Source organism: Chelonoidis abingdonii, chromosome 3 (genome assembly GCF_003597395.2).
Source record: "Chelonoidis abingdonii isolate Lonesome George chromosome 3, CheloAbing_2.0, whole genome shotgun sequence".
In the NCBI taxonomy this organism is placed as follows: domain Eukaryota; kingdom Metazoa; phylum Chordata; order Testudines; family Testudinidae; genus Chelonoidis; species Chelonoidis abingdonii.
Genome location: NC_133771.1, coordinates 87,749,467 through 87,776,829, shown reverse-complemented (window position 1 = coordinate 87,776,829; position 27,363 = coordinate 87,749,467). Strand labels below are relative to the sequence as shown.

Here is a 27,363-nt window from a genome sequence, read left to right as displayed (position 1 = left end):
CGGTTTGGTCAATAAAACACAAAGTTTTCAGACCATAGGATAGTTCAGCACTAACTAGCCAAGCAACTAACAAGGGTAGCCTGCTTTGTACAGGATTTATAATCGGCATGAGTTATCCATTGAAACTGAAGTGCAGTAAATGGAGACCCCATCCCAGGCCTGCATAACTCGTAAAGCGGCGAGGGCCACATTACTCCAAAGAAAACAGCTGAGAGTCAAAACCTCCCAGCCCCACGGAAACATCCCATCCCAGCACTGCCCAGCCCTGCAGAAACAAATGCTCCTTCCCCAGCGCCGCCCCCACCAAAACAGCTGTGGGCCAAAAAGGAAGGTTGGGGGTGGGGAGGTGATACTTGATTTTAAATCAATCAGGGACTCCCAGCTGAAGAGGTGGCTGGGAGCTGTCAGGGGCAAATTAAAGGGCCTGGGGCTCAGGCGGCTGGGGGAAACCGGAGCTTTGTGGGGCTGGGGCAGGGATTTAAAGGGACCAGAGCTCCTTCCGCTGAGGGGAGCCTGAGCCCTTTAAATCCCAGCCCCAGCCCATCCGCTGGAGCCGTGGCCCGGATTCAAAGGGCTCTGCGCTTCCTGGGAGCCCTGAGCCCTTTAAATCTCAGCCGCGGCAGGGAATCTCTGCGGGCAGCTCAGAGTCTTTTGAATCCCTGCTGCGGCTGGGATTTAAAGGGCTGTGGGCTCCCCGCGGGTGCTGGCAGCCCAGAGCCCTATGAATCCCGGCCATGGCTGAGATTTGAAGAGTTCTGGGCTGCCAGCTGCGGCAGGGAGCTCAGAGCCCTATGAATCCCAGCCGCAGCTGAGATTGAAAGGGCTCTGGGCTCCCCGCCGCTGTGGGCAGCCCAGAGCCCTATGAATCCTTGCCACGGCTGGGATTTAAAGGGCTCTGGGCTCCCTGCAGCTGCAGGCAGCCCAGAGCCCTTTGATTCCCAGTCGCAGGCCGCACAGTGAGCCTCCGCAGGCCGCATGTTGAGCAGGCCTGCCCTATCCCATAGGTCACAAACTTAACAGCCCAGCAAGAAATATTAAGTGACATTCTTGTTCAATGAATTTAAACATTTCCTGCTGAGATTTATATGTATTTGCAGTGAAGTCCAACGCAATACGGATTTGACAATGCGAGTTCTGAAGCACTTTAAGTGTTTTGCTAGGTTGGGCTAACCACATGAACAGTCCTACTGACTTCACTGGGACTACTCATCTGCTGACCCTTAAGTACGTGCTTAAATGCTTTGGTGAATTAGGCTGGCATGCTCTGCACCTTGCAAGATAAAGCCCTAGGTCTCCACTGTTCACAGGATATTCTATGCTCCATAAACCCAGAATAGTTTTAAATGTTGTATTTAAAAAACATTAAGTGAAGTCCTCCTCACATAAACAGTCCCTTAAAATGACTATCAAAGCTTAGCATAGCCCCACAACATATGCTTAGCAGTTTTCTAGCTCATTAAAGAGGGATGGGATGGAAGGATACTGAAAGTAAATGCGGAACAAATATGGTCAAAAGCTCAGACCTAAGAAACTAATTTTTTTCCAGATGGACAAGGATTATATTTTAAACACAGAATAGATTAAAATTATCGGAATGTGAACATTCATGTCAACTGCATAAATACATTCAAAATGGGATCAGTTTCTACAGTATTACTTTAATGCCTATGTGCATCTAAGTCTCATGTTCTTATTTTGAAGTAATGCTCTCTGTGCACCTGAATAATCCCAAAAACCTGACTGATCGCACCAGAAAAAACAGACCTTAAATTTCTGAAATACACTACATGGAAGCCTTTTGTTGGGATTCAGTTCTTCCTGATACTAATGTTGCACTAACAGCATGGACTTAGGAACTACCATACTGAAGCAGACCCAATATTTATTTAGTCCGGTATCCTGCCTCTGACTGTAGTTAGCACTACAGAGAAAGATATAGGATAATATGCTCCCTACATTAAATCTTACTGTAATCTCCCCTAGTTAGAAGTTGTCTTAAAACCTGAAGCATCAGGTTTACTATCCCTCCCAAAACTGAATTCTTGAATTCACCAGTTTCCTGGGGCACTGATGTCCACAGTCTAATTACATGCTGTATGTAAAATATTTCCTTTTATCAATTTGAATACTCTGACGAAGCCATGTGTTAAGAATATTCGAAACTAATAAAAGCATACTACTGCAGCCACTATCTACACCAGCTAGTGCAGCTGTTGTGTGTCAGCAGGACAGTACCTTCTTGACTTTCTCCAACACAGTAATGCCAGAATAATTGTACCATAAGCTCAAGACCCATTTCATTCTATTTTGCAGATAAAATTGCTCAGATTTGGTTAGAACTGTCTGCCTCCATGTGATAAGAACATGTGCTAAAGGAGACAATGCCAAGTCTTCTCTGCTTGAGGTTAAGCCAGGATCAATCCGTGATCATTTTGGAAGCACTTTGGCCATCAATTTGTGATTAAAACCTACATCCTTCCTGAATGGTGAACGCATGCAGAAAAGTACAAATTATCAATACCTCCTTGAAAGAGGGAGGTATCTCTTTCACTGAAAGAAGCACAAGTACATCCTGCACTCAAAAAAAATTACTGCTTGTTACTGAATCTTTCCAGCTATCATGCCATTTTAAGTCTTGCATTGTCAGTTAAGATTATTGAAAAGGTTGTGGTGAGATAACTCAAACACTGTTTAGTAGCCTCAGTTCTTTTCTACACTAGTTGCCAACCTGGGTATAGCAGAGACAGCTCTGGTGGTATCAGGGGATAATCTCCTCCTGACAATAGATGAAGAACAAGCATCTATCTTGATCTCATTACATCCGTGATCCATCTTTGATACAGTTCACCATAATTGGATGGTGACTTTTTTGCAAACCTTAGCATGAGTGAACAGGCCTATGAGAGTGGCACTTTGATGGGCACTCTCAGAAGGACACTTGCATCTTCTCCATGTGAGTACTCTCCTGGGGGGTTCTGCAACATTCCATGTTGTCATTCCTTTTGTTTAATGCATACATGAGGCTATCAGGAGTTTTACATGGACCAGAAGGTCTTCAGTATTCTGAAGGCACTCAGCTTTATATCTCCATCAGCACGGCTGGAACTGCTGATGGCATCACTCGGTTTGGAGGCACGCACTAGGGCAAGATGGCTAAGACTTAGTCCAGACAAGGCAAAAGGGAAGTTGGTTGATTATAGGAAGCAAGCTGGAACGTGGAAGAAGTGACAAGGGTAATTTTGATGTATTAAATTGAGGGTGTGCATCTATCTTTTGTTACCTGGGTTCATAACCTTGGGATCTGGTGAGGACTGTATGGGATGTGTGTGTGTTAGTTTCTTATATTTGTGTTGTCACTTGATTTTGATTTTGGGGTAACTAAAGGGTCTGTTTAGTTGCTAGTATATTTTAAAGAGACTGTCAAGGGTTACCAGAGCATAGTGGAGACACTTATATAGTAGAGTAGTAAAATCTAAATAAATAAAATAGCTTGCCTGCCAAATAACAGAGACCCATCTTCTTTTTTGCATTTAGCACAAAATTATACTCACTACTAAATATGATGTTTTGGGATAGTTGAGTAAAATTTCATTTTTTCCATCATTATCAACAACAAGAAGAGGACTGGGGCACAAGTCGCCGCCATGAAAACACTTTGCATTTCTCAAAGGTCTCTAAATATTGACTCTTGCAGGAAAAGACGTTTTCTGCAAGTGTTAAAAAAGCCACATCCTCTGTAATAGTGATAATGCAGTAGCCTCCAACCAGCAGAAACTGGTCCACCAGTACATCAGTGGTTCAGGCTTTTAAGACAGGCACTCTAGGCATCACCTTTAAATTTATGTAAAGCTCTGCTGGGCCTCAATGCATTGTCACTGCTACTTGTTATTTATCATTCATATTCAAAGCACTTTACAGATGTTAATTAATACTCCTGTCAAACTGCACACTAACATCCCAGAGAGATTAGAAACTTTAAGACTGGAGTGTGGTGGTGCTCAAGCATCATAGGATGTACAGGAAAGTGTCAGATAGGCAGCTGTGATAGCACATCCATCTTTAATTTGAGGCAGTGAAATGAAAAAAAAAAAAAATCCATTCGTCTATTTAGCACTATGAAGTAGAATGCATTCAGTGGGGCATGTGCTTGTGATGGTGCTACTATGGCAGCAACTTCTGCAGAATTGATGGTTTCATTTAAAACTGAATTGTTGCTAACCTTCTGTATTTTAAGGTTCCAAAGATAACTTTCTAAAAGCAAACTAATACAGTCTTGTCATTCTGAGCTTACAAAATGAAGTCATGCTGCTCATAGCTTTGCTAAGTAGTACTAGAGCAAAATGTATAAAGCACTGGTCAGCCTTCACTGTTGCTATTCACAGCACTGTAGGCAACAGTTAGTGTATCAAAAATTATGCCAATTTCATTCTACTGCTACCTGTGAAAGCTATAGTGAAAATACTAAAGATAATAGGGATATACCAAAACAAAACACACACAAAAAGCGTAAAGATTAAACAACAGGGGCCAGTATCAAATTAAGATTTTCAATCAAAGTCAGTCCTCTAAGTCAGGGCTTGAAGCAATTAGTTAGGGAAGAGAACAAGATGCCTACAATTTGAAGATACAAAATGTGTGTGGGGGAAGAGAGCAGAGAGGACAGCATCCCAAAAGTCTGTGCCTCATACTCTGGTGTTAATCACCCCGCTGCCCCCAAAAGCCTGGGGAGCAGAGAGTGGTGAGCTGAGTAGTGGGTTCGAGACACCTGTTAGCCAAACCAAGGAAGCCCGAGTCCACCACAGAAGGAGGGGGAGGGGGTCAGGAACAGCATCATCACATTAATCCCAAACACCCTTCCCCTGCCTGGCTGCAGAGATCTCGGTAAACACCCGAATATCACACTTTGGCCTAGCTGATTCTCCTCTCCCCACCTTTCCCCCAGTATTCCTTATGCACATTTCATATCGTAGGCGCCTTCTTCCCTTGCTGACTAGAGATCTGATTGTCTCACGACCTAATCTAGCAGAGCAACTACAAGGTGCAAGATTTCAACCTGGTTAAATCGGTGCAGCAGCCGAAGAGAGCTGCCAGCTAAGAGAAAGAGCCAATTCTAGGCGCCTACAATGCAATGGGCAGCCACCGAGCTATTAGGGGACTCTGCATCCCCTGCCAGCCCCGACTGCCTTTCCAGCACCCAGGGCCCGCGGCAGGCAGCCCGAGTCCCCACCCCAATCCCCCAGATGAGAGCGCCCAGACAGCAGGAGACCTCCTGTGAAACGACCAAGCGAGACATACGGAAAGGGGCAACTCTCCCCGGGCAGCTGCCCCCTGGTCTGGCACAGGCCCATCAGCGCTACCCAGGGGCGGGAAGGGAACTTCCTGGCCCAGCCCAGGCCGGAGGGAAGGGGATTCCCCTGCCCTCTTGCAGCCCAACGCCCGGGGCAGCACCTACCTTCACAGCCACCTCCGGGGCCGAGTCCACCGCCAAGGCCTGTGGGGCAGGGGGCGGTGAAGCGAGATGCAGCACTGCGTCCCGACTGGCTACCAGCCCGGAGCGGCGGGAGCTTCCCTCAGTGTCCGAGCCCGAGTCGGAGCCAGAGTCGGAGACACCGTAAGACGCGAGCGCAGCGATAGCGGCCGACATCTTACCAAGGAGGAACCACGGGAGCAGCGACCCGGAACAAACCGGTCCTGTCAGTTACATAATCCGCTCCTAGATTTATTTGTTTTTGCGACTGAATGAAAATTACTCAGATTCGATTTAGAAAAAAATACAAATTATTATTTATAATTTTCTGCGTCTCTAACGAAACTTTTTGGGAAGCAGAATTCCGCTCTCATGAAGCTGAAGGAGGGTTTGCTCTTTCACGACTCACAGCAAGGACTACAAATCCCATCGTGCAACGCGCCAGAGCCGGGCAGGTCGGATTTGTAGTGTCCTGTAGGGTCAAAACACGATTCGGTTTTTCTGAAAAGGAAAACGCTGTTTCTTCCACTTTCAGCAGAATGATACGATCACTGCGTCTCTGACAAGTGACAAAGAATAAATATAGCAATAAATGCCTCAAAGAAAGCACTCCAGAACAAGCAAACAAAAAACCCACAACCAAAAAGAGAATGTCACTAAAACTAATGACCCCAGTGTGACATTCCCAATCATCCATGGAAAGTACTGTGGGGTAGACATAAGCATAAAATCCTCTAACAGATACTGATTTTCCAAGCCTACTATTTCCACGTTATCCATAGCTCAAATTTGTGATGAAATCATTTAAAAAATGAAACTTGAATGGCGTTTTCGATGTTTGGGGCAATACTTTACATTTATCTGTAAATTATATATATACACAATATTCCCATAATATGAACTCTACACTTCTTCCCCTTATTCCATTGCAGCCAGGGAACTGGACAACACCATTTGTCTAATTTTAACTTCCAGCCACTAGATTGCATTCAGTCTAGCAGAGAAACGTATAAAACGATCCAAGGCTGGACATTGAAGCTAGACAAATTAAGATTCGAAATAAGGTGCAGTTTTAATGGTGAGAGTCATTAACTTACCAAGGCTTGTGGTGGGGTCTCCAACACTGACAATTTTAAAATCAAGAATAGATGTTTTTTTCTAAAAGATCAGCTGTAGGAATTGTTTTGAGGAAGTTTATGGACTGTGTTATACAGGTCAGACCAGATGATCAATTGTCCCTTCTGTTCTTGGAATCTATCTGGGGTTGGTTGGGTCCTTCTGCAATTCTCTGACATCTTCTGTCCAAGGCAGCACTAAAGTCCATCTGCTTGTCTTCTTTGATACAATCTAGTCATCACTTCCTTAGTTTTAATTTGAACTATACGCAATGGACAATATGTGCACTATCAGGTCTTCTTAAACACATGGATTTCACAGTAGTTTGAATTAACCTTCCCAACCCCTGTCCTCTGTGAGATAAGTAACTTTAACAGCCCTGTTTCATACATGGGGAAATTGAGGCATACATATATTCAGGGACTTACTCCATGCAGTGCCAGGTCCTCAAACAGAAACCTTACACCTGCCAGGGCCAGCTCCAGGCGCCAGCTAAGGAAGCAGGTGCCTGGGGCGACAGTGCACTCATTGTTGGTGCAGCCCAATCAGTCCAGTCTTTGGCAGCAATTCCGCAGTCGGTTCTTCACTCCCTGTTTTTTCTCTTCCACGGCACTTTGGCAGCAGCTCAATTGGATTTTTCTGTTTCTTTCCCCCCACGCTTGGAGAGGCAAAAAAGGCTGGGGATGAGTCTGACACCAGCGAACCAACTAGTGGAACACGCTGTGCGAGATACAGCAGGAGAACTCGAAGCACTCTTTTCTCTGAAACAGCCCCGCCCACTCTCTTTGGAGCTGCCAGCAGCCCCGCCCACTCCCATTCTAGCTCCTCCTCTCCCATTCCCATTGGCTGCGAGGAGCCGGCTTTAGAATACGTCACAATACCCGCGGCCCCCTCCCCCTAGCTCGAGTAAGAGAGAGAGCGAACTGGACTATACCACCTGCCATATTGAGGGGGTGTTTGTAGAAATGGGGGTTCCCTGATCCTCAACGCTACGGATGCGAGGGGGAGGCACCCACTTAGTCCCTGGGGGAAGCGGGACGGCCGGTTAGGTGTTGGGTAAACAGCCCCCGCGTGCTTGGAGAGGGAGTCCGGGCCGGGGGAGAAGCCCCTCCTCCCACGCGCACACACGCGCCGCTCTGTGTCTATTGTGAAGCCTTTGGGGAGCTCCGCGCCGCAGCCCCCCCTCAGCTCGCTCCGGTTTCGGGTCCTCCCCCTCCACAACGATTCTCTCCAGCGGGGAGAAGCGCTTGGAAGAAGCCGTTTGAACTTCGGATTCGTACAGACCAGGGGGCAGCGCGAGCTTCTGGGGCGCTGAGAGGGCGGGGCTGGTCGGCGGCATGAAGGTGTGAGAGGAGCAGCGCACGGACCGGAGAGAGTAAGTGCCCCGCAGCCTGCACCGCCTCTGCCGTGACTCGCGCCCACCACGGGGAGGGCGCCCCCCTGTCCCATCCACCCACGGGAGAGTGATGTCCCTTCATCGGGGCGAACCCCCCCCCGCAACTCCTCCATCCCCACCCAGTGACACCTTCGCTGTCCCCCCATCTCCTGTGGGGTGAAGGAAGCAATAGGGCTGTGCCAATGTGGTCCCCCTCTCGCTGTCTGCAGCTGGTAGGGGGTGAGCGCCGAGCCCCCTGCGGCTGTTGCAGGGACAGGTGTGTAAATTCCTCTCTCCGTGTGGGGGAGGGGGAATGCACTTTTAGTAGCGGAGTGCGCCTCTTCACGCCCCCTCCCCCGCCTCCTGTACAGTGCCTAGTGCGGAGCCGCGCTCAAGGGGCGGCGGGACCTTTTATTGTTGGGGTCAGTAATCGGGGGCGGTGGTTCGTTGGCTGTCACAAGGTGCTAGCTACTATGTTGATCTGAAGGGGGTGGGGTTACCCTGAGCCAGCCACCTCCGCTTAATTTATGTAATGGGGACTGTAGAGGCCAGAGGTGGGGATGGATGGTGGAGCTAGATGCGATTTGTCTTTTGAAGAGAAGCAGATTCGATCATATTCAGTGGAAATAGCTGCCCATTGAAAGATTGCTACCATTGTTCAGCTGTCGTGGAGATCTCGGCTGCCTGCGAGCAAAAGACCTCCAAACTGCTATCCTAAAAACATGTAGCATCCGCCTCCTCCAAACACAAAATTATCCATCCCCCTATGCCGATTTAGCTTGTGGATACACTCATTATAAAACATAATAGCCCAAAGTAATTTCTGTTTGTATATTAAGCATGTACGAAGTCCTTCTGGATCACTTACATTTCATGTATCTGTGATTTCGTTTCATTTAGTTTTGTGTTTGGAATCAGAAGTAAATATAGTAATTAGATGTTTTAGTTTGATTTGTCAGTCATTCACATTTTCAGCAAATGTTTCAGTTTTAAAGGAAACAGATTTGAATTTCTATGAAGATATCAACAGAATAAAGAATACCAAGTAGAAAATGCAGGTAGTGAAGCTTTCATATTTATTAATCGTTGTCTTTAGATTTTTTTATTGGTCATTGCCATAAGGAAACCATGCACTCTAGAACTGTGGTGGCAAAAATAACATTGACATGAAAATAACTTTGCAAGTGTCATTTTAGGGGAAAGTTCTGTATTTCCAGCATTCTGGACCTTTTTATTTTTTTTTTGTTTTTGACATTTGAAGCGTACAACTTTTATTTCAGATTTATAAATGGACTCTTTATCAGTGGTGCAATAGCAATACAGGTTATGTGATTTACCTTACTTACACACCTGATGTGAGTCACCCTGTATGTGATCTATTCATTTTGAGAATGCAGCTGTCATTGATTCACACACTACCTGCCAGCAATTGTTAGGTGATTCTACAGAAGTGCATTCCTCATTTTCCTGGCATGCACTTACAGGGTGTTGTCTGTAGTTGCATGGTGTGGTTGTTGAAAGGTAAAGTATTTCAAGGTCTGTTTGTGAAACCAATCTGTAGTGTAACATTGCTATTTAAATATTGTAGATCAGCTATTATGCTGCAAATGTTTCAGTTTATGTTAAAAGCAATATTTTATTATTGTTGAATCACTAGATTTAATACACAGTTTGATTTTTCTCATACTATAGTAGAGGAAATTACAGCTTTTAGTTAAACTTTGTTGTGCTCAGAAATGATAATAAAGTGTAATCGTTTAAGGGTTTGGGGTGGATTCACAGTACAGCCTTTAGAATAATTTGCTAATGTAAATTAGCTGTTGTCCATCTGCTACCACCAGTGAGGTGTGTTCTTCAACACACTCTTCAGAATTCAAACAGTGGGTAGGTCTACACTTGTGGTGACTTGTAGAGTACAGATGTTGCATGTCCAACTAGCATGGGTATAAATAGTGGTATAAAACGGAAGTTGTCAACCAGAGGTCCAGCTCCTGGGGGGCCATGAACAGGTTTCAGGTGGTTTACCAAATTAACCAGAGAGCAGACCAGTGTTAGACTTGCTGGGGCCAGGGTAGAAAGCCAAAACCTGAACTCTGCCGCTCGGATCTGAAGCCAAAGTCCAAGCAACTTAGTTTCATGGGGCCTCGGGCAATTACCCTGCTTGCTACCCCCTAACACCAGACCTGGCTTTTAATTTACTGAATTTGCAGAACAACAGTTTATTGTGGCACAGGTGAGCATTGGAATTTTTATAGCATTTTGGGGGCCTCAGAAAGAAAAAGGTTGAGAACGCCTGATGTAGAAGGTGAGGCACAGCTTAGGCGAGTAGATGTATCAGAACCCTAGGGTATGTACTCTACATGTGTCTCTATGCCCAAGCCATGCCACCCACATCTACACTGCTGTCCCACTGCCTCCCTAGTGCTGGAGACTTTTCATATCTAACTGAAAGGCAGCAGGTGGAAGGCAGCAGGGAAAGACTCTGGTGGTGGGGAGTTGGTAGAGAGAGGCTCTGGCAGCCCCGTGGAAGAATTGAACCTTTAGTGATGCTTCAAATGTTCATTTTTGACTTAGCAAGTTGCAGTAACTGCATTTCTATTACAAAAATGGTAGGAAAAAATTATATGGATGGATAAGCACACAAATCATCTGAGCATCTAGTTTTGACTGAATAAAAGGTTACACATAAAAAAAAACTCTACTCGGGCTTGCTGTAGAATCATATAAATGTAGGGCTGGAAGGAACCTCAAGAGGTAACCTACTCTAGCCCCCTGCATTGAGAGCGGACTAAGTACCATCTCTGACAGGAGTTTGTCCAACTCATTCTTAAAAATCTCCAATGATGGAGATTCCACAACCTCCTTTTGAAATCTATTCCAGTGCTTAACTATCCTTATAATTAGAATTTTTTCCCCAACTATGTAACCTAAATCTCCCTTGCTGCAGACTAAAATGATTACTTCTTGTCCTACTTTCAGTGGACATGGAGAACCATTGATCATTGTCTTCTTTAGAGCAGCCCTTAGCATATTTGAAGACTTATCAGCTCATCCCTCACACGCCTTTACTCAAGACGAAATGTGCCCAGCTCTTCTTTGAGTGTCTTGTGCATATGCCTCCTTTTGGGATATGCTGACTGGTGGAGCTGGGACAGTGGAAACTTCTGGTAGCAGTACTTGTTAGAGTGCTCATGCACTCCTCTCCCCTCAGCATTTGAGCATGTTCCAAAACTACTATTGCCATAGGAGCCGACTCTGTAGCACAAGTGACCCGTAGCACAAGTGCTGGCTACAAAAGTGCCATGAGAATGCCTATTCTCAGTTTCAGGTGACATTGTAAATAAGAAGCCAGCAGCATTATCTCCCGTAAATGTAAACAAACTTGTTTATCTCAGTGATTGTCTGAATAAGAAGTAGGACTGAGTGGACTTGTAGGCGCTAAAGTTTTACATTTTTTTATTTGAGTACAGTAATGTAGATTTTTTTTGTTACATTTGTAAATTGCACTTTCATGATAAAGAGATTGCATTATGGTACTTGTATGAGGTGAATTGAAAAATACAATTTTTTTGTTATTTTTACAGTGCAAATATTTTTAATAAAAACTTTGTATTCTGTGTTGTAATAGAAATCGATATATATTTTAAAATGTAGAAAAACATCCAAAATATTTAATAAATGTCTGTTGGTGTTCCATTATTCGCAGTGCAATTAAAACTGTGATTAATCATGTTTTATTTTTTAAATAGTAGTTGATTTTTTTGTGTTAATCGTGTGAGTTAACTGCAATTAATTGACAGCCCTAGTTTATACACTCCAAAATATTAGCCTTTTCCACAACTGTTATTGTTGCCTTATATTCAGTTTGTGATCCACTATAACCCCTGGATTCTTTTCAGCTGTTCTGTTGCCTAACCAGTTATTCTCCATTTTGTAATTGTGCATTTGATTTTTTTTCTTTCCTAAGTGCAATAGTTTGCACTTGTCTTTTTTGAATTTCATCTTGTTGATTTCAAACTAATTCTCCAGTTAGTCAAGGTTGTTTTGAATTCTAATCTTGTCCTCCAAGTGTTAGCAACCTCTCCTAGCTGGGTGTCATCGACAAATTTTATAAACATACTCTTATCCAAGTCATTAATGAAAATATTGAATAGTATTGGGCCTAGGACAAAAGCCTGCAGGGACCCCACTATGTACATTCTCAAGTTTTACAGCAGACCTTTGATAACTATTGTTTGAATATGATCTTTCAACCATTTGTGCACTCACCTGATAGTAATTTCCTCTAGAGTACATTTCTCTGTTTTGCTTATACTATAGGAATGTCTTATGGGACTGTGTCAAAAGTCTTATTAAAATTAAGATGTTTTGCATATACAGCTTCCACCATTCACTAAGCTGGTAACCCTATGACAAAAAAGGAAATTGGGTTGGTTTGCCCTGATTTGTTCTTGATGAATCCATATTGGTTATTATTTATCACCCTATTATTCTCTAGTTGCGAACAAATTGATTGTTTAATAATTTGTTCCCATATCTTTTCAGGTGTCAAAGTTAGGCCAACTGTTTATAATTTCCAGGGTCCTCTTTGTTTCCCTTTTTAAAGATAGATACTGTGTTTGCCCTTCTCCAGTCCTTTGAGGCCTTGCTTATCCTCCATGAGTTCTCAAAGGTAATTACTAACGATTCAGAGGTTACTTCAGTTAGTTCCTTAAGTACCCTAGAGTGAATTTAATGAGGCTCTGATGACTTGAATACATCTAACTTAGTTAAATATTCTTTAATGTGTTCTTTCCCTCATTTGGTTGTGTTCCTTCCCCCTTATTGTTAATATTAATTTTTTTAATTACCTGGTCAAAATTTACCTTTTCTGTAAAGACTGAAGCAAAACAGGCATTAAACACCTCAGTCTTATTGATGTTGTCTGACACTATCTTTCTTTCATCTTTCTCTTGCTCCTAATGTATTTTTAAAAGCTTCTTATTGCTTTTATGACCCTTGTAAGTTGTAACTCATTTTGTGTCTTAGCCCTACGTGCCTGTGCTATTCTTTTGTATTCCTCCTTAGCAACTTTCCATGTTTCCACTTTTTGTAGGATTCCTTTTTGATCTTCAGATCATTGAAGAGCTTCTGATGAAGCCAGATTGGCCTCTTACTTTCTTAGCTGTCCTGTCCATCAGGATAGTTTGCTGTTCTCATTCATGTGTAGAGAGCAGTTGCTGTGTCTTGAGGTACTAACTGAATATTTGTAAATCAAAAAAATGCTTGTGTAAGTATAGTATTTTTAAAAGTCCTTTTGTTGACTCTGGAACATTTAAATAAAAGCAAAAGTTTTGCAACTATGGCTCAAAAATATACCCAACTTTTCTTCATTTGATGACTAAGCCTATTATGAGGAGGAGTGGATAGAACACTGGGTTGGGACTCAGGATACCTGGCTTCTATTCCCCACTCTTCCACTGACCTGCTGGGTGACCATAGGCAAGTTGCTTCTTAAAGAAATAAAAATTGCTTACACATGGGGAGGCAGAGTTGTACCATCTGTAATGATAACACATTGTCAAATAGTTACATTTCAAATACATTAAATAGTAACTTGTGATATCTCTTTTACTTTTGTTGTCCCCCTTCCTTGTTTCACTCCAGTTTTTTTCTATAATAGATCTTTTCCTTTGTTTTCAGTGTACGTTTACTTCCTGTTCTTATTTTTGATGGGGTTTTTTGTTTTGGTTTTTTGTTTTGGTTTCTCCATCAATCCTTTACAACTCTTTGTCTCTCTCGTTTCCTCCTCTCCCACCACTTGATGTGCTTTACCTCCTTCTCCTCTATTTTCTGCTGCTTCTACTTCTCCCTATAAGTCGTCATATTCTGCTTCTTTTTTTTTTTCTAACTTCCCTATGAATCTTTCTCCCATCCACTCATGCAGGTTCTCACCCCCATCTACTCCCTTGCTCCATCCACCAGGGTGGATTTGATTTAAATTGCTAGTCAGGAAGGCTCAATTTAATCATGGATTTCTGCATAAAAGTTCGTTCTTATTGGTTGTTATAACCTTAATATGTATTCTTCACAACTCAGAGATGTAGGTTTCATTTTTAGAAGGTACATACTATACATTTTTAAAGTGATTTATTTTGAAAACTTTTCAGATTAGTTTTACAGCTATATCAGAAAATGAATGATTGTTTGGTTATTTCATTTACCAAAAATAATTGAATCAGATATTTATGAAGTCATTGGGAGGTGAACTATCTCCAATTCAACAGGTTAATCATTAATATTTGGAGGATTTTCTTGTCGTGCTGGAGGAGAATCACAGACAGACATTAAATTGTTTTATTTAACTAAAACCACATGTATGTATTCTGGATTTTTTTCTTCAACAGCAAATATATAATATTTTAACAAAACAGGCATATGAATTTTTGAATTTAGTTAAACATTCAAGTTTTTAAAAATCAGGTTTGTTTTTGTTAAAATTGTTTTAAATTAAAATATTTAAATGAAATATTAAAAAAAACCACCAAAAATTAAATTGACTATGGCAGCCAGGTCAACATGAAAAACATAAAATATTGGCTTCTGCAGCTAACTCAGTCGTCTTCACCTTCATTTTCCTGTTGGTTCATAATCTGGAAAAGAAACACGTTTTCCTGCTTTTTCAGGTCCCAAACAATTTCTCAATTTGGAATGATTTAGTCCAGAGGAAGAAAGTATTCTTTCTACATTAGCAGAAAAAGCTACTGCTGTTAAAAGTGAGATTATCACTTCAACAGTCTCTGAATCCAAGTGCTTAAGTGACTTCCACCAGTTCACTGGGTGACATTCTTTAAAACATCATCGGCAAACTTATGTTTCTTGAATGGTTCACCCTTAGCTCTGAAGTTTATTATAGTTGGCATTATGGAGGGATGATTGCTGGATGTTCATGAAATAGCCAACTCCTCCTCTTCAGCAGTTAATACTCAGTACCAGGGTCAAACCTTGAGAGTATCTGCAAGAAAATGAGCTGGAGATAGTGCTTGTCCAATTTTTTTTTTTAATACTTACAATTAAGCTCTGTCATTTCATATTTCTCTTTTTAAGATCTCACTCAGTTCCTTCCAAATTTCAACAGCGTCAGCAACAAAACAGCTGTTTTCCCTGTATTTTGTTCAAGGCTACAGAAATAGACTTTAGGGTACTCAGCATGTGTTCAACATTTCTCTTAAGCCCAGTGTTGAGAACTTTGGCTGTTACAGTGCCATCTATTTTTTCACAATTTTGTTCACAAAACTGTCATCAGATTAGGCTAGTTCTTGATACAGTGCTCAAAACAGTCCACTGCTGAGTTCCATTGCTCACCTTGTGGGAGAGTTAGCTTGGTTCCTCCCACTTTTTTCAGAGCAGCTGCTGCAAAGTGGTTGTTACGGAAGTATTTTGCAATTTCAACATTAGTCTTTATTTCTGGAACACTGAAGTCTTTGGGTAGGAGGTGCATCCAGTGAGCATTGCAACCGTATGTTATTAGCCTGGGACTCTTTTTTACTCTATTCTGAATTTCTTGTCATCTTGGATACATTTGCAGCATTGTCTGTGATCAAGCTGCTTATTAGACATTTGGATTTTTTTCTTCACAGTTTGTTATAGATTTCACTGCTACTTCTTGTAAGTATTCTCTTGTGTGTGCATTTCCTGATGTATCAGTTGTTTCTGTAAGGAACATTCCCTTCTGTTGTCACACAAGGACATAGAACAGGATCATTGGGGAGGACATTGCTCCATCCATCAAGACTGAGGTTAACAGGTTACCTTGTAGACCTTTTGCACACTGCTCAATTTCTCTTTCACACACTTTATCTAGCAATTTGCCTGCGACATCTGCTCTGTGGGTGGACTGTATCCTGGTATCAGTGACTGAACCATGTTAATGAAGTGTGGGTTCTCGATCGTATGGAAAGGAGAGTTTTCATAAACAAAGTGGGCAGTTTTTTCATCAATTACCTCTTTTTGTAATCTGCTGATTCTTATCACAAACTTATCTATGGTTGTTTCTGGACGATAGATTTTTTTTCTCTTTTTGCTACAAGTGATAGATATACTGTGGCGATGTGACATACATGATGTGACTGAAGCACTATCATTGGCAGCTAACTCTGAAACTATAGAAAATGATGATCTTGAAGGTGGATAGTCTTCATAATCCTGTATGTTGAGGATGGATTCTCCTAAACAAAATAAGTCAATGCAGTTATTTAATTACTGTTACCATACTGCTCATTTAGTATTACTCATTGGATTCACTGACACTCAGTACTACTTTAAAAGTGAAATTGTAAAAGGAAGATTTGCCTATTTCAGCTATTCATTTTTTATCACAACTGCATCTAAAATGATAGTACCATAGAGTAACAACTATATTTTTTGCTCAAACATTAGAATTCAAGAATAGTCCAGAAGGACGACGGGCAGTCCTTAAGAAAGAAGAATGACATAAAAAAGTTTACCAACCTGAAAATCCTGCATATTCAGACATATTCTTTTCATCATCTTCAACACAGCTTCCTTCTGAGAAGGAACACTTCTCATGATGTCGTTTCATACGGGCAAGCAGGCCTTGCATTTCTTTGTTGCTCTGTTTGCATTTTGCACGCATGTGCTTTACCCACAGGTAAAGGAATTTAATTTAAATATTTCCAAAATCTTTTATGGCCTTCTGCCATTACAGGTTTTCCCTTCTAGTGAGAGAATGGCATGGTAGATCTCAAATCAATGAAGGCTACACTCAGAAAGACCTCAAGACTTCTGGAATATGCTGCTCAAACAGTTTCACTTTTGGTTCTACTGCCTGTCCGTCCCTTCTCACATTTATCTCCTGACTTCTCCTTGTCCAGTTCTGTTCTGTCCCCAACAATCTTCTATTCATTGAACTTTTTGAAACTTTGCACTTTTAGAGAGAGGTAAGGGATTGACTTTGTGTACGAAAATTTGCAGCGGGACAATGGGGTTGAAGTCTGTTATTTCTTATCTCTATTCATTATTTATTTATTTTAAAACATTTTTGCTGTTAACGAGCATGTTATTTCTGGAGAGACAAATCCACAGTTTGAGAACTGCAAAACTAAGCATCTCTGGTATCTTTTAGACTGAGCACTGAGTCCCATTCGGTAGATGGAAAGGTTAACCTAAATAATGTACACAGAAGCCTGTGGAACCCCATAAGATTGGGTCCCTAATCCATGAACTATTGGAACTCATTTACAAAACTTTCTTAAACAATACATGAATATATTGTCTCATACTATAGAATTAGAATTTATAATCCCTATTCCATGATGAGATACATTATAGCTCAAAAACATCTTATTTAAAACTATCTTTAGATAGGTTTTTTCCTCAAAAAGCATTTAATCAAAAAAATCCTGATTTTTTTTGTTTTTAAATCATTGAATTTTATCGTCCTTGCCATCCACTTAGACCCTTCTATCCACAGCTTAAGAATATACTAGATGCTCAACAGCCTGGGAACTAAACTAAAATATGGGACACCATTGTCCATAGACAATGCCCGAGTTTGCTTAAGCAGTGACCCGAGGAAAGTAAATAAACTGACAGTTTGAGACAGTACTGCTTTCTATATAATGTCATATCCTCCATCCAGGCTTGTGTGTGCCATCTTCAGGTGAAGATCCAGAATTTAGAAGTTTGACTCATGATCATTGTGGGGCTGCAATGTCCATGGACAATAGCCTGATGAGAATCAGAGCCTTGTTTTTACCCCATTCTCATATCCCTTCGCTGCTGAGACAGTTCAGAGTGATGAAAGCCTTACCAGGCTGCGCTCCTTGGATCCTGTTTGGACTTCATGTTTTGAAACCTGGTACTACTTGTCTGATAAATTTGAAGCCTTTTCTACTTGTTGTTACTGCTGGAAGGAAGAAACATTTTTGTACGCCCGATCCCTGCCTGCTGCAAAGATGGTGAAAAGTCTTCCTCAGCCTTTGGTTTTGGACTGAGCTTTTTGAGGCAGGGACCTGTTAATTGTCTGACACAGATCACACCATGCTTATATGCAACACTGCTGAAGAACAGAACATTCTGGAAAATTATATAATTTGTTTAAAAACACTTCTCAAAATAGAAATCCTCATCATTAGAGACCACAATTCTTCCACTGCATTCCACTGAGACTGCTCTAAGGGATTGATTCTGTGAGTTGCTAAGCACCACATAGGATCATGATCCAAATTTCCAGATTTTGGAACATTTCCTAAAGATGGCAAACACAAGCCTGGATAGAGGAGGTGACTTTATACAGAGAGCAGTATAGTCTTAAACTCTTAGTTCATTTATTTTCCTGAAATCATTGGAGAAACTCATTCTTAACTCTATTTTTCAAAAGCATGTGACCTAGATTTTCTCTTTCACGGTGTGTTTTCTTAACCTTCTGAGCTGTTGTTTTTAAAATCTGCTGGGGACAATGTCATATTAGAAATCATATTTTTAAAAATTAACATCTCTATCCGTTATCAATAACAGATGAATACCACTGAAATTGTCAAAAAATAATTTTTCACCACTGAATGAAGTAGCTGAGCTGCTAGCACCAATATGCTACCTTGCATTAAAAATAGTTACTATACCAAAGTATTGGATGCTAGCAAATGTAACTATTTTTAAAAAGGCTGTGTAGGGATGATCCAAAGATTATAGTCCAGTAAGCCTTACATCTTTAATGGGTAAACTGAAGGGATAAAATTACAGAATATAATTCCTGGAAGATCATGATCTGAGAGGGTCTAATCAGTGTTTTTTCAGCAAAGGAAAATTGTCTTGTTCTAATCTATTAGAATTCTTAAATGGGTCAATGAAGTAGTGGATAAAGTAGAACCAATTGACGTAATGTATGTAAACTTTCAAAAGTCTTTTGACAAAGTCCCTCACAAGTTTAAATTCTATGCTGCAGGTCTTTGAGATTCTGTGCTGCACCTCTCTCAGGTTGTTCAGTCTTAAATTTGTTTAGTGTTCATTGTGAATGTCACATTTGTAAAGAGCCACACTTGTTCGTCTTCTTTGCTAATTTTTAAATGTAAACATATGTCAAGGTGTATCCTACTGTAGGTGCACATAAACCTCATGCATATAACTGGAGTCTTTCTGAATAGTGGTGTCCATTGGGGATGTGCATGTTCCTGTCCCTGCTTGTGTTTGAGTAGAAGGACATAAAGGTCAGGGTGGCTGTGACCTTTCCTCCCTTACTGTGCATGGTAGTAAGACAGAACAAGGGTCCGGCCTGCTAGTTCTTAGTGAAAACTAAATCTCTCAGAACTTGTAAATCTTCAGAACTCTTCTGTTATACTGATATACAAATGCTGGGAACATTTTCAGTTCATCTGGACTGAAAGCTGATGGTCAGCTCTCCCTTCCCCCGGCATATATCCCTCCTTACTACCCTGCATCTCAACATGAGGGATTAAAAACCTGTGGACTTCAAGCCCCACCTATCCTGTGATGAGTTCATCATCATCATCATGGCAAATCCCAAAGGGACGTGGTCTCCTTGAAGATCAAATGTCTTCCAGATGGATCTCTGGCAAGGTGGTGGTATATTCAGTTTGTGTCCACCAAAGCTTTTGACGCCATGTGGTCTATGGCCACATAACAGTATTTCTTGGTACCGTGCTTTGGAATTCATTGGTCTTTCCTTCTGCTAATGACTATACTAAGAAAGCTGCTGAGATCAAATCAGTGATGATGGAGGCGATGCTGGGTTTGCCTTTGTCTTCGAAGATCATCATTTCTGATCTTTCCTGTCACTTGATATTGAGTAATGATGAAGACAATGAGAATCAAAAGTGTCACTCTGTTCCTCAGCACCCACGTTTCACTTCTATTCAGTAGATTTGGTATAACCGTGGTTCTATAGATTCCCAACTTTGTAGCCAGCTTGAAGTCAAAATGTCCCAACAGAGCCATTGAAGGGCCCGAAACATGGAAGCAGCAGCTGTTACATATGTGTTCACATCTTGTGAGCATTCTCCAACGCTGTCTATGACACTGCCAAATATTTGACAGTTGGCACCTACTCAATTTGCCTTATGTACTGAATAGACGTTTGGGTGCATTTCTTTCACAGGACCTAAACTCAAACATGAAAATAATGATAGTATGCGCCTGGGACTGCTAGGCCATATGTCAATGTGCATATATGTGACAGCCTTTACCAGATTTCACCTCTGACCCTCACAACTATGTCTGAGGTCAATATATTTTCCATCCTTGCATGACATGACCAAGTGTGTCTTTTCTCCTACCCCAGATCCTACAAGAACTTACTTGGTTGCAGGACCCGAAGAGTGTACAAAAGGAGTGGTACCCTTCTGGTTCCCTCCCCAATGATGCTGCTCATCCCAGCTGCCTCGGGAACAAATTCATGTGCCCACCTCAACCATTTTCAGTTGCAAGGGACCTGGTCCCAGGATGATTTGAAGCTACATGTGAACATCTAGGAGCTCAGGGTCATCTGGCTAGCCTGAATGGTATTCCTGCCTGTCCTGTGGGGCTCCACAGTGCAGATTGTGACTGACAAGACGTCTGCAATGCACTGCATCAGCAAGCAAGGAGGCCCTTGGTTATCCCCTCTCTGCCATGAAACCATCGGGCTACGGACTTGGTGTCATTAGCATGACATAATCCTATTGACTCTACAACTTTCAGCTACCAGAAATACCTGGCAAACTTCTTAAGCAGGCACTTTGCAGCAACCACAGATTTGGTTACAAACATCCATCAGAGATGTGATATTTTCCCAATGAGGGGAGTCCCATGACAGATCTCTTAGCTATAAAGGACAATACCAAGTGCTCAAACTTCTGCTTCAGAGAGGGAATGAGCCCAGGTTCCTTATCAGGCAACTTCTTGTTACCTTGGTTGATCGGTCGGTCGGTCTGTCTGTCTAATCTACATATGCCTGATCCCCAGGATGATCTCCAAGTCAGATGGGACCAGACCATGCTGACTGTAATGGCTCCCTACTGACCAAGACAGTTCTGGCCATCAGACCTCTTGCAGATATCTGTTCAGCCTCTCATCCAACTCCAGCTCTACCTTGACTTGAAATCTCAGAATCACTGTCTGATATTGGATCCAGACCCACAGTTGTTGCTTTTATTAAATTGGATGTTGGCTGGTTGAGCACTACTGATGGAGACTGTTCTTGATGATTCAAGAAATCATCGTGTAAAGCACAAAACCATTTACTTGGAAGACCTACTCCTCTAAATGGAAATAGTTCTTCTTATGCACAACCCAGTGTACCCTGGACCTAGTTGAAGCTCTGATACCGAAGATCCTTGACTATGTGCTGGACTTGAAACAAACTGGTTTGACTCTTAGCTGTGAGATGAAACTTGAAAGCTCTATCAGCATTTTATGCTTACATACTCACACTATCTTTTCACATCTAGTGGGATCTTGACATCCATCCTCTTGAAACTCATGGAGCCTCTGTTCAAGCTGATACCAAATTGTTCAGTACATCACCTGCTTAAGATAGTCTTCCTACTACCTATCGCTTTGGACAGGTGGTCTAGGAGTTTCACTTAGATCAATCAATTAACCTGCTAGTTTTATTGAAACCAGAACTGATACTGGGAGAGAAAAAGCTACATACTTTGGACATTTCAGAACCCTTGCTCTATTAAATTGACAGGACTAAACCTTTCAGGCTGTCTCCCTGCCTCTTTGTGGCTGTATCTGGCTCATCAACAGGTTAGACCATTTCATTACAGAGGTACTCTAAGCAGATCATGTTCTGCATTTCTCCTGTTATCAATTAGCTGGTGAGCCTTATCAAGTCACACATTGCCAAAACATAGGCAGCATTGTCAATCTGATTCAGAAACACTTCTGTAGCTGAGGTCTTTGGACGTTTTTTTTTAAATGTTTTTTGCTTTTGACATGGTGGATAGGTTGATGCCAAGTTTGGCAGTGCAGTAGTTCAACCTCTGATTGATACAGCTGATACTCCTCTTTCCCACTATCCAGAGCGCATGCTCCTTGCTTGTTGCCTCCAGTAGGGATCCACACTGACAGATATTCAAAGAAAGTTACTTACCTTACAGTAATTGTGTTTTTTCGAGATGATGTAGTCAGTGTGGATCCTACAACCCATCCTCCATCCCTGCTTTTCAGAATCCTTAACTATGCAGGCTTTGTATTGGGAGGGAACTAAGGGAGGGTTGTGACCTTGTAAGGGAGTATGAAGAGGCAATAGGGCATGTGGGCAGCCCTGACAGACACTCAATTAAAAGACTCAGGGTGCGCATGAGGCATTGGTGCACCTTCAGTGGGATCCAGGCTGAGTACAGCACCTTGAAGAACCATAGTTACTGTAGGGTAAATTATCATTCTTTAATTCAAGTGATATAAAATCTATAAGTAAAAAGATGTCAGTACGTAGCAATATAAAATCTCAGTAATTAAATACACTGCTACCTTGATATAAAGCCACCCGATATAACATGAATTTGGATATAACGCGGTAAAGCGATGGTCCAGGGGCACAGGGCTGTGCACTCCAGTGAATCAAAGCAAGTTTAATATAACATGGTTTCACCTATAACGCGGTAAGATTTTTTTGGTTCCTGAGGACAGCGTTATATCAAGGTAGGGGTGTATTGGTAAAATATTTAGTAAGAAAGAAGCCAAGCACCTTTTTAAAAATAAATTTACTGAGAGTTGTGCTGGTTCACTGGAAAATGTTAGACAAATCTGAGAACAGTAAAGGTGAACGAGCAACAGGGTGTAATGAAAATCATTCAAAAAAGATACTTTAACACTTCTGGGTATTTCAGGTGTCTTAACTTTTTGAAGAGCAAATTTCAAATCTGAGCATGTTGTAGTGAATGTGTTAATTATCACAGAAGTGAAGATGGGGCTTTGTAAGTGTAATTTATGTGCAAACCCATTTAAAAAGTATAAATCTGTAAATCAAATGAGGCTAGCTTTAGTTGGGAAAGCAAGAACAGCCTCCTACTGTGTTTAGAATGTAAGGAACCCAGTGGGATGGGGATTGACTGTGTGCATGTTTTGTGTTGTTCTGTGTGAGTATCTTATCATTATCCAACGTTGTTAAGTTTGTTTGATTAGTAAGCTTAAATATGTAAATTTTGCATAATTGCATGCAAATATACTGCTGTTTTTTTATTTGTGTAGTTTAGAAGTATTCTATTTTAGAAAGGTTTCAGAGTGGTAGCCATGTTAGTCTGTATCAGCAAAAACAACGAGGAGTCCTTGTGGCACCTTACAGACTAACAAATTTATTTGGGCATAAGCTTTCGTGGGCTAGAACCCACTTCATCAGATGCATGAAGTGAAAAATACTGGAGCAGGTATGAAATACAATGAAAGGATGGGTGTTGCCTTTACCAAGTGTGAGAGTCAGTCTAATAATCAATCAATTCAGCAGGATATCAAGGAGGACAATACTTTTGAGTGGAGAGATGCTCATTACAACAGTACAAAGAAGTGTGAAGTAACGTGGAGAAATTAGTATTGGGGAAATTAAGTTTAGGTTTTGTTATGACCCAACCCTCCAGTCTTTTATTCAGGCCTAATCTGATGGTATCCAAGTTTGCAATTAATTCCAGTTCTGCAGCTTCACGTTTAAGTCTGTTTTTAAGGTTTTGTGCGAATTGCCACTTCAAGGTCTGTATATTGAGTTACCCCTCAGAGAGACTGGTGTTCTCTACTGGTTTTATTGAATTTCTGATGCCAAGATGTAGTAATTTATTCTATTTGGTGAGTCTCGCTCCTGTTTGGCCATGTACGTGGCAGCAGGCGGCATGTGGCACATATGCATATATTACCTGACATCTACCAACGAGTCTGATGATGTGAGGTCTAGCTCATATGTTTCTGTTTAGAAAGTTTTCTTAGCAGTCATGATCTATCCGAAGATGCAATTCTTTTATGTAGACTCTGTTCTAACGTTCGCATTGTTTACATTTGTTTTTACTGTGGATTGGTAGTTCAGGGTGTAACTGTCTTAGTTGAATATCACTCCAGGTGATAGTAGTGAAGTTGAAAATAGAGTTTTTCGTATGTTCTCAGATACAAGTAGCCCACAAATGGTATGATCCCTTGTTATTAATAAAAGCTCCATCACCAACTGGCACTTGTCATTTGTCTTTAGCCAGAATGAGGTGCCAAAGACTGAAATGAATAGATGTTGACATTGCCTCTTAGACTATGGTCTTGTATACTGCGGCGAGGTTGTAGTAATGGCGGGGGTTTTGCCGCTACAGCGTTGTTCCCCACTAAAAGGCACCGCAGTGTAACTGCTGTTTGGTTGGCAGGAGAGAGCTTCATTTGATTGACAAGTGCTGTTTACACCGGCGCTGTTTGTTCAGTAAACTTCAGTCATTTGGGTTGTGGTTCTTTCAACCCCTGACCGACAAGTTTTAGCTTAGAATGCTGTGTAGTCAACCCTTCGAAGTGTTTGCTCCTGGGTGAGAATGAGACTAGTTGAAGGAATCCTGTACTGCTTGTACTCTTTTTTCTTTTTTCTTTTTCTCTTTTGTTCTTCTCTCTCTCTCTCTTTGTTTTTTTTTTTTTTTTTTTGGATTGGCTATTAATACTAAGAGTGTATCCTGAGCTAATCTTGTGTCGAGCGGTGTTCACATAGCAGAAACTCTCAATTTTTTTATGTCATGTAATTTTCATTAGAATACGTTAAAGAGGTCAAAAATTATATTCGAAGGGTAGTGTTGTTAGGTTTGGATTCGTGTAAAAGCCCAGCAGAGAATCCTGTGGCACCTTATAGACTAACAGATGTTTTGGAGCATGAGGTTTCGTGGGTGAATACCACGAAAGCTCATGCTCCAAAACGTCTGTTAGTCTATAAGGTGCCACAGGATTCTCTGCTGCTTTTTCAAAAATAATTGTACATACTCATAATGTGTTGAGCTTTCTCTTAATCTTGTTTTGCATTTGTGCTTAGTTCTTTTTTAAAGAGAGGTTGATTCTCCTTGACTGGTAACAATTAAAATGTTGTTTTGTAACTAAATAGAGCCTTTACACTAAATTTGGTACTTCTTTTTGCTAACCAGGAGGATACACTATATCCATTCACATTTATTTAAACATTTCTACAGTTTAACAGACATTTTATTCAGTTTCTGATTTTTTTATTGTTAGAAATGTCATTTGCCATTTTTTATTTAATAGGAGGTTTTTACTCGTGATTTGTGTCTAGGTGCATTTGATTGAAAATTAGAGTTCAATCAATTAAAACCAGCATTTTGAAATTGTTCGCTAAATCAAATGACCTCATGTGCTGTATCTATCTGGGGTGGGGAGGGGAATAAGTTTATTAAAACATGTCTTGTATTTCAAACTAACTGATTTATTAAACAAAGGAAGAATTATCTGTAGTTAGTTATTTGAACTGATTATTTCTGTTCACGATGTCCATTATGATTTTATAGCTAGTAGGTCTCTCTGATACACCTAATTTTTATTCATAGGTTGGAAGAGAAAGATAAGCTTTGTCAACTTGGAATGAACTAGTCATTGAACTGATCTAGTTGGTTTCAGGTACATTGCCAGTGGATTCCACCAATTCAAAAGTTTGCTGCCAAAGTGTTAAAGAAAGTCAGACATGGCCTGCTTGACTCATGTTTTATTTAAGTGATCTGTAATAAATTATAAGAAGTTTGTCATAATTTCAAATTTAATTTTAAATAATTTTTATTTTTAACAATAGTCATATTTAATTTAAAAACAAAATCAAATTAGATTTTTTTAAGAATCTGATTGTTAAATTAAAAATAATTTTTTATCTACCCTAGAACCCTCAAGCCATGTTGAAGGGCATTGTTTGGATTTTCTATCACAGCATTCATCTCAGTTTCTGAAAGAGATGGCTGGACTTATAATCAGAGCGTTGAACCTGGACCTCAGTAGTGACAACTCCTGCCATTCTTTTGTATTTACTGCTGGCCAGTTGGTTTAAAGTTCTCACTAGTAAATGTCTGACAGATTTTCAAGTATAGACATTTGGTATGTCCAATATCTAATATCTCTTTATCCAACTGAATTAAATTAAAATATCAATGCAAAACGTTTTTGAAAATGCTATTAAAGTACTCTGCAAATATAAAATATACTTCATTTAAATCAAAATTATTAAGGGGTTGATCACCTACTTATATTTTGTGACTAATTTTTATTTTTGAATGTGAGATGATAAAAGAATATCAGAACCATGCTTTATATGAAATGGGAAGCTTTTTTACCAATTTCTAAAACTAAAAGATACATTTATTTGAGCTAAATAATTTGCTACCGATAAGCAACATGCAAAACCACATGGACATAGGGTTTGAAGTTAGATCCATTTAAATTTATTAAAATACTTCGGTTCAAAGACACTGGGGTCCCTCCTGAAACTTGAGGGTATTAGATGCTGTAAAATGTGTTCTGGGATTTTTTTGGCTCGGTCATTTCCCTTATACTATACCTCTACCCCGATATAACGCGACCCGATAGAATGCGGGTTCGCATACAACACGGTAAAGCTCTGACATGCTGCTCTGAGCAGCGTGTTAAGGATGTCGGGCCAGGCCAGGGCTGAGGGATTTGATAAGGGGAAGAGGGTCTGGGGTGCAGTAAGGGACTTCTCCCCCTCCGCAGGATCTGGGGGGCAGGAGCTGTGGGAGGGCATGTTTGAGGACCCTGCAGTCCCAGAGTGGCCCGGGGAATTAGCGGGGGGCTGGGAGCAGCCCGCTATGCCTCCCTCGCCCTGACCCCAGCCCCAGCCATGTCACTCAGGGGAAAGGGCTTGTGTGGAAGGGATGCCCCCCCCCCCCCCCCCCCCCCAGCAGCAGAGGAAGTGGAGCAGCCCGGTCCCAGCCCGCTCCACTCCACCAGCTCCCAGCTGTAGCACTCCGCTTCCCACCACAGGTGAGTACGGGAGGCATCCTTTCCCCAACCTCCCTGCACTTACCTGCAGCGGGAAGTGGAGCGCTGTGGCTGGGAGGTGGCAGAGTGGAGTGGGCTGGGGCCGCGTCGCTCTGCTTCCTGCCGCCGGTGAGTGCGGAGGGCGTCCTTTCCCCAACCTCCCCTCACTCACCAGCGCAGGGAAGTGGAGCAGCCCAGCCCCAGCCAGCTCCACTCCACCAGCTCCAAGCTGTGGCACTCCACTTCCCGCTGCAGGTGAGTGCAGGACCTTTCCCCAGCCGCCCCCCAGTGACACGGCAGGGGCCAGGGCAAGGAAAGTGGAGCAGGCTGGGGCTGCGTCGCTCCGCTTCCCGCCACAGGTTAGTGCTGGGGGGCAGGGCCGTCCTTAGGCATAGGCAAAATAGGCAAATGCGTAGGGCCTCACTCTGCCTGGGGGCACCACTCTCCAGGCAGCCCAGACAGA

At 41.7% G+C, this 27,363-nt stretch overlaps 2 protein-coding genes across 6 annotated transcripts in view; one reads left to right on the top strand and one right to left on the bottom strand.

Moving 5' to 3' along the window:
* The window catches only part of CDC40 (cell division cycle 40), a 52,514-nt gene extending 46,824 nt beyond the window's left edge, over nucleotides 1-5,690 (bottom strand). Inside the window, 1 exon segment of the mRNA XM_075063897.1 lies at nucleotides 5,449-5,690. Within this exon segment, the coding sequence (XP_074919998.1) occupies nucleotides 5,449-5,644 (196 nt within the window). The 5' untranslated portion in view covers nucleotides 5,645-5,690.
* Nucleotides 1-27,363, top strand: part of WASF1 (WASP family member 1) — a 227,533-nt gene that overhangs the window by 9,945 nt on the left and 190,225 nt on the right. For 3 of the 5 annotated variants that reach the window (XM_075063891.1, XM_075063892.1, XM_075063890.1), the window contains exon 1: nucleotides 7,488-7,958. The exons of 1 other annotated variant lie outside the window; for it this stretch is intronic. The gene's annotated coding sequence lies outside the window, so the exon portion shown is untranslated. Of the gene's footprint in view, nucleotides 1-7,487; nucleotides 7,959-27,363 lie in introns of those variants that run through there. One more of the 5 variants, XM_075063894.1, reaches the window with a different exon arrangement.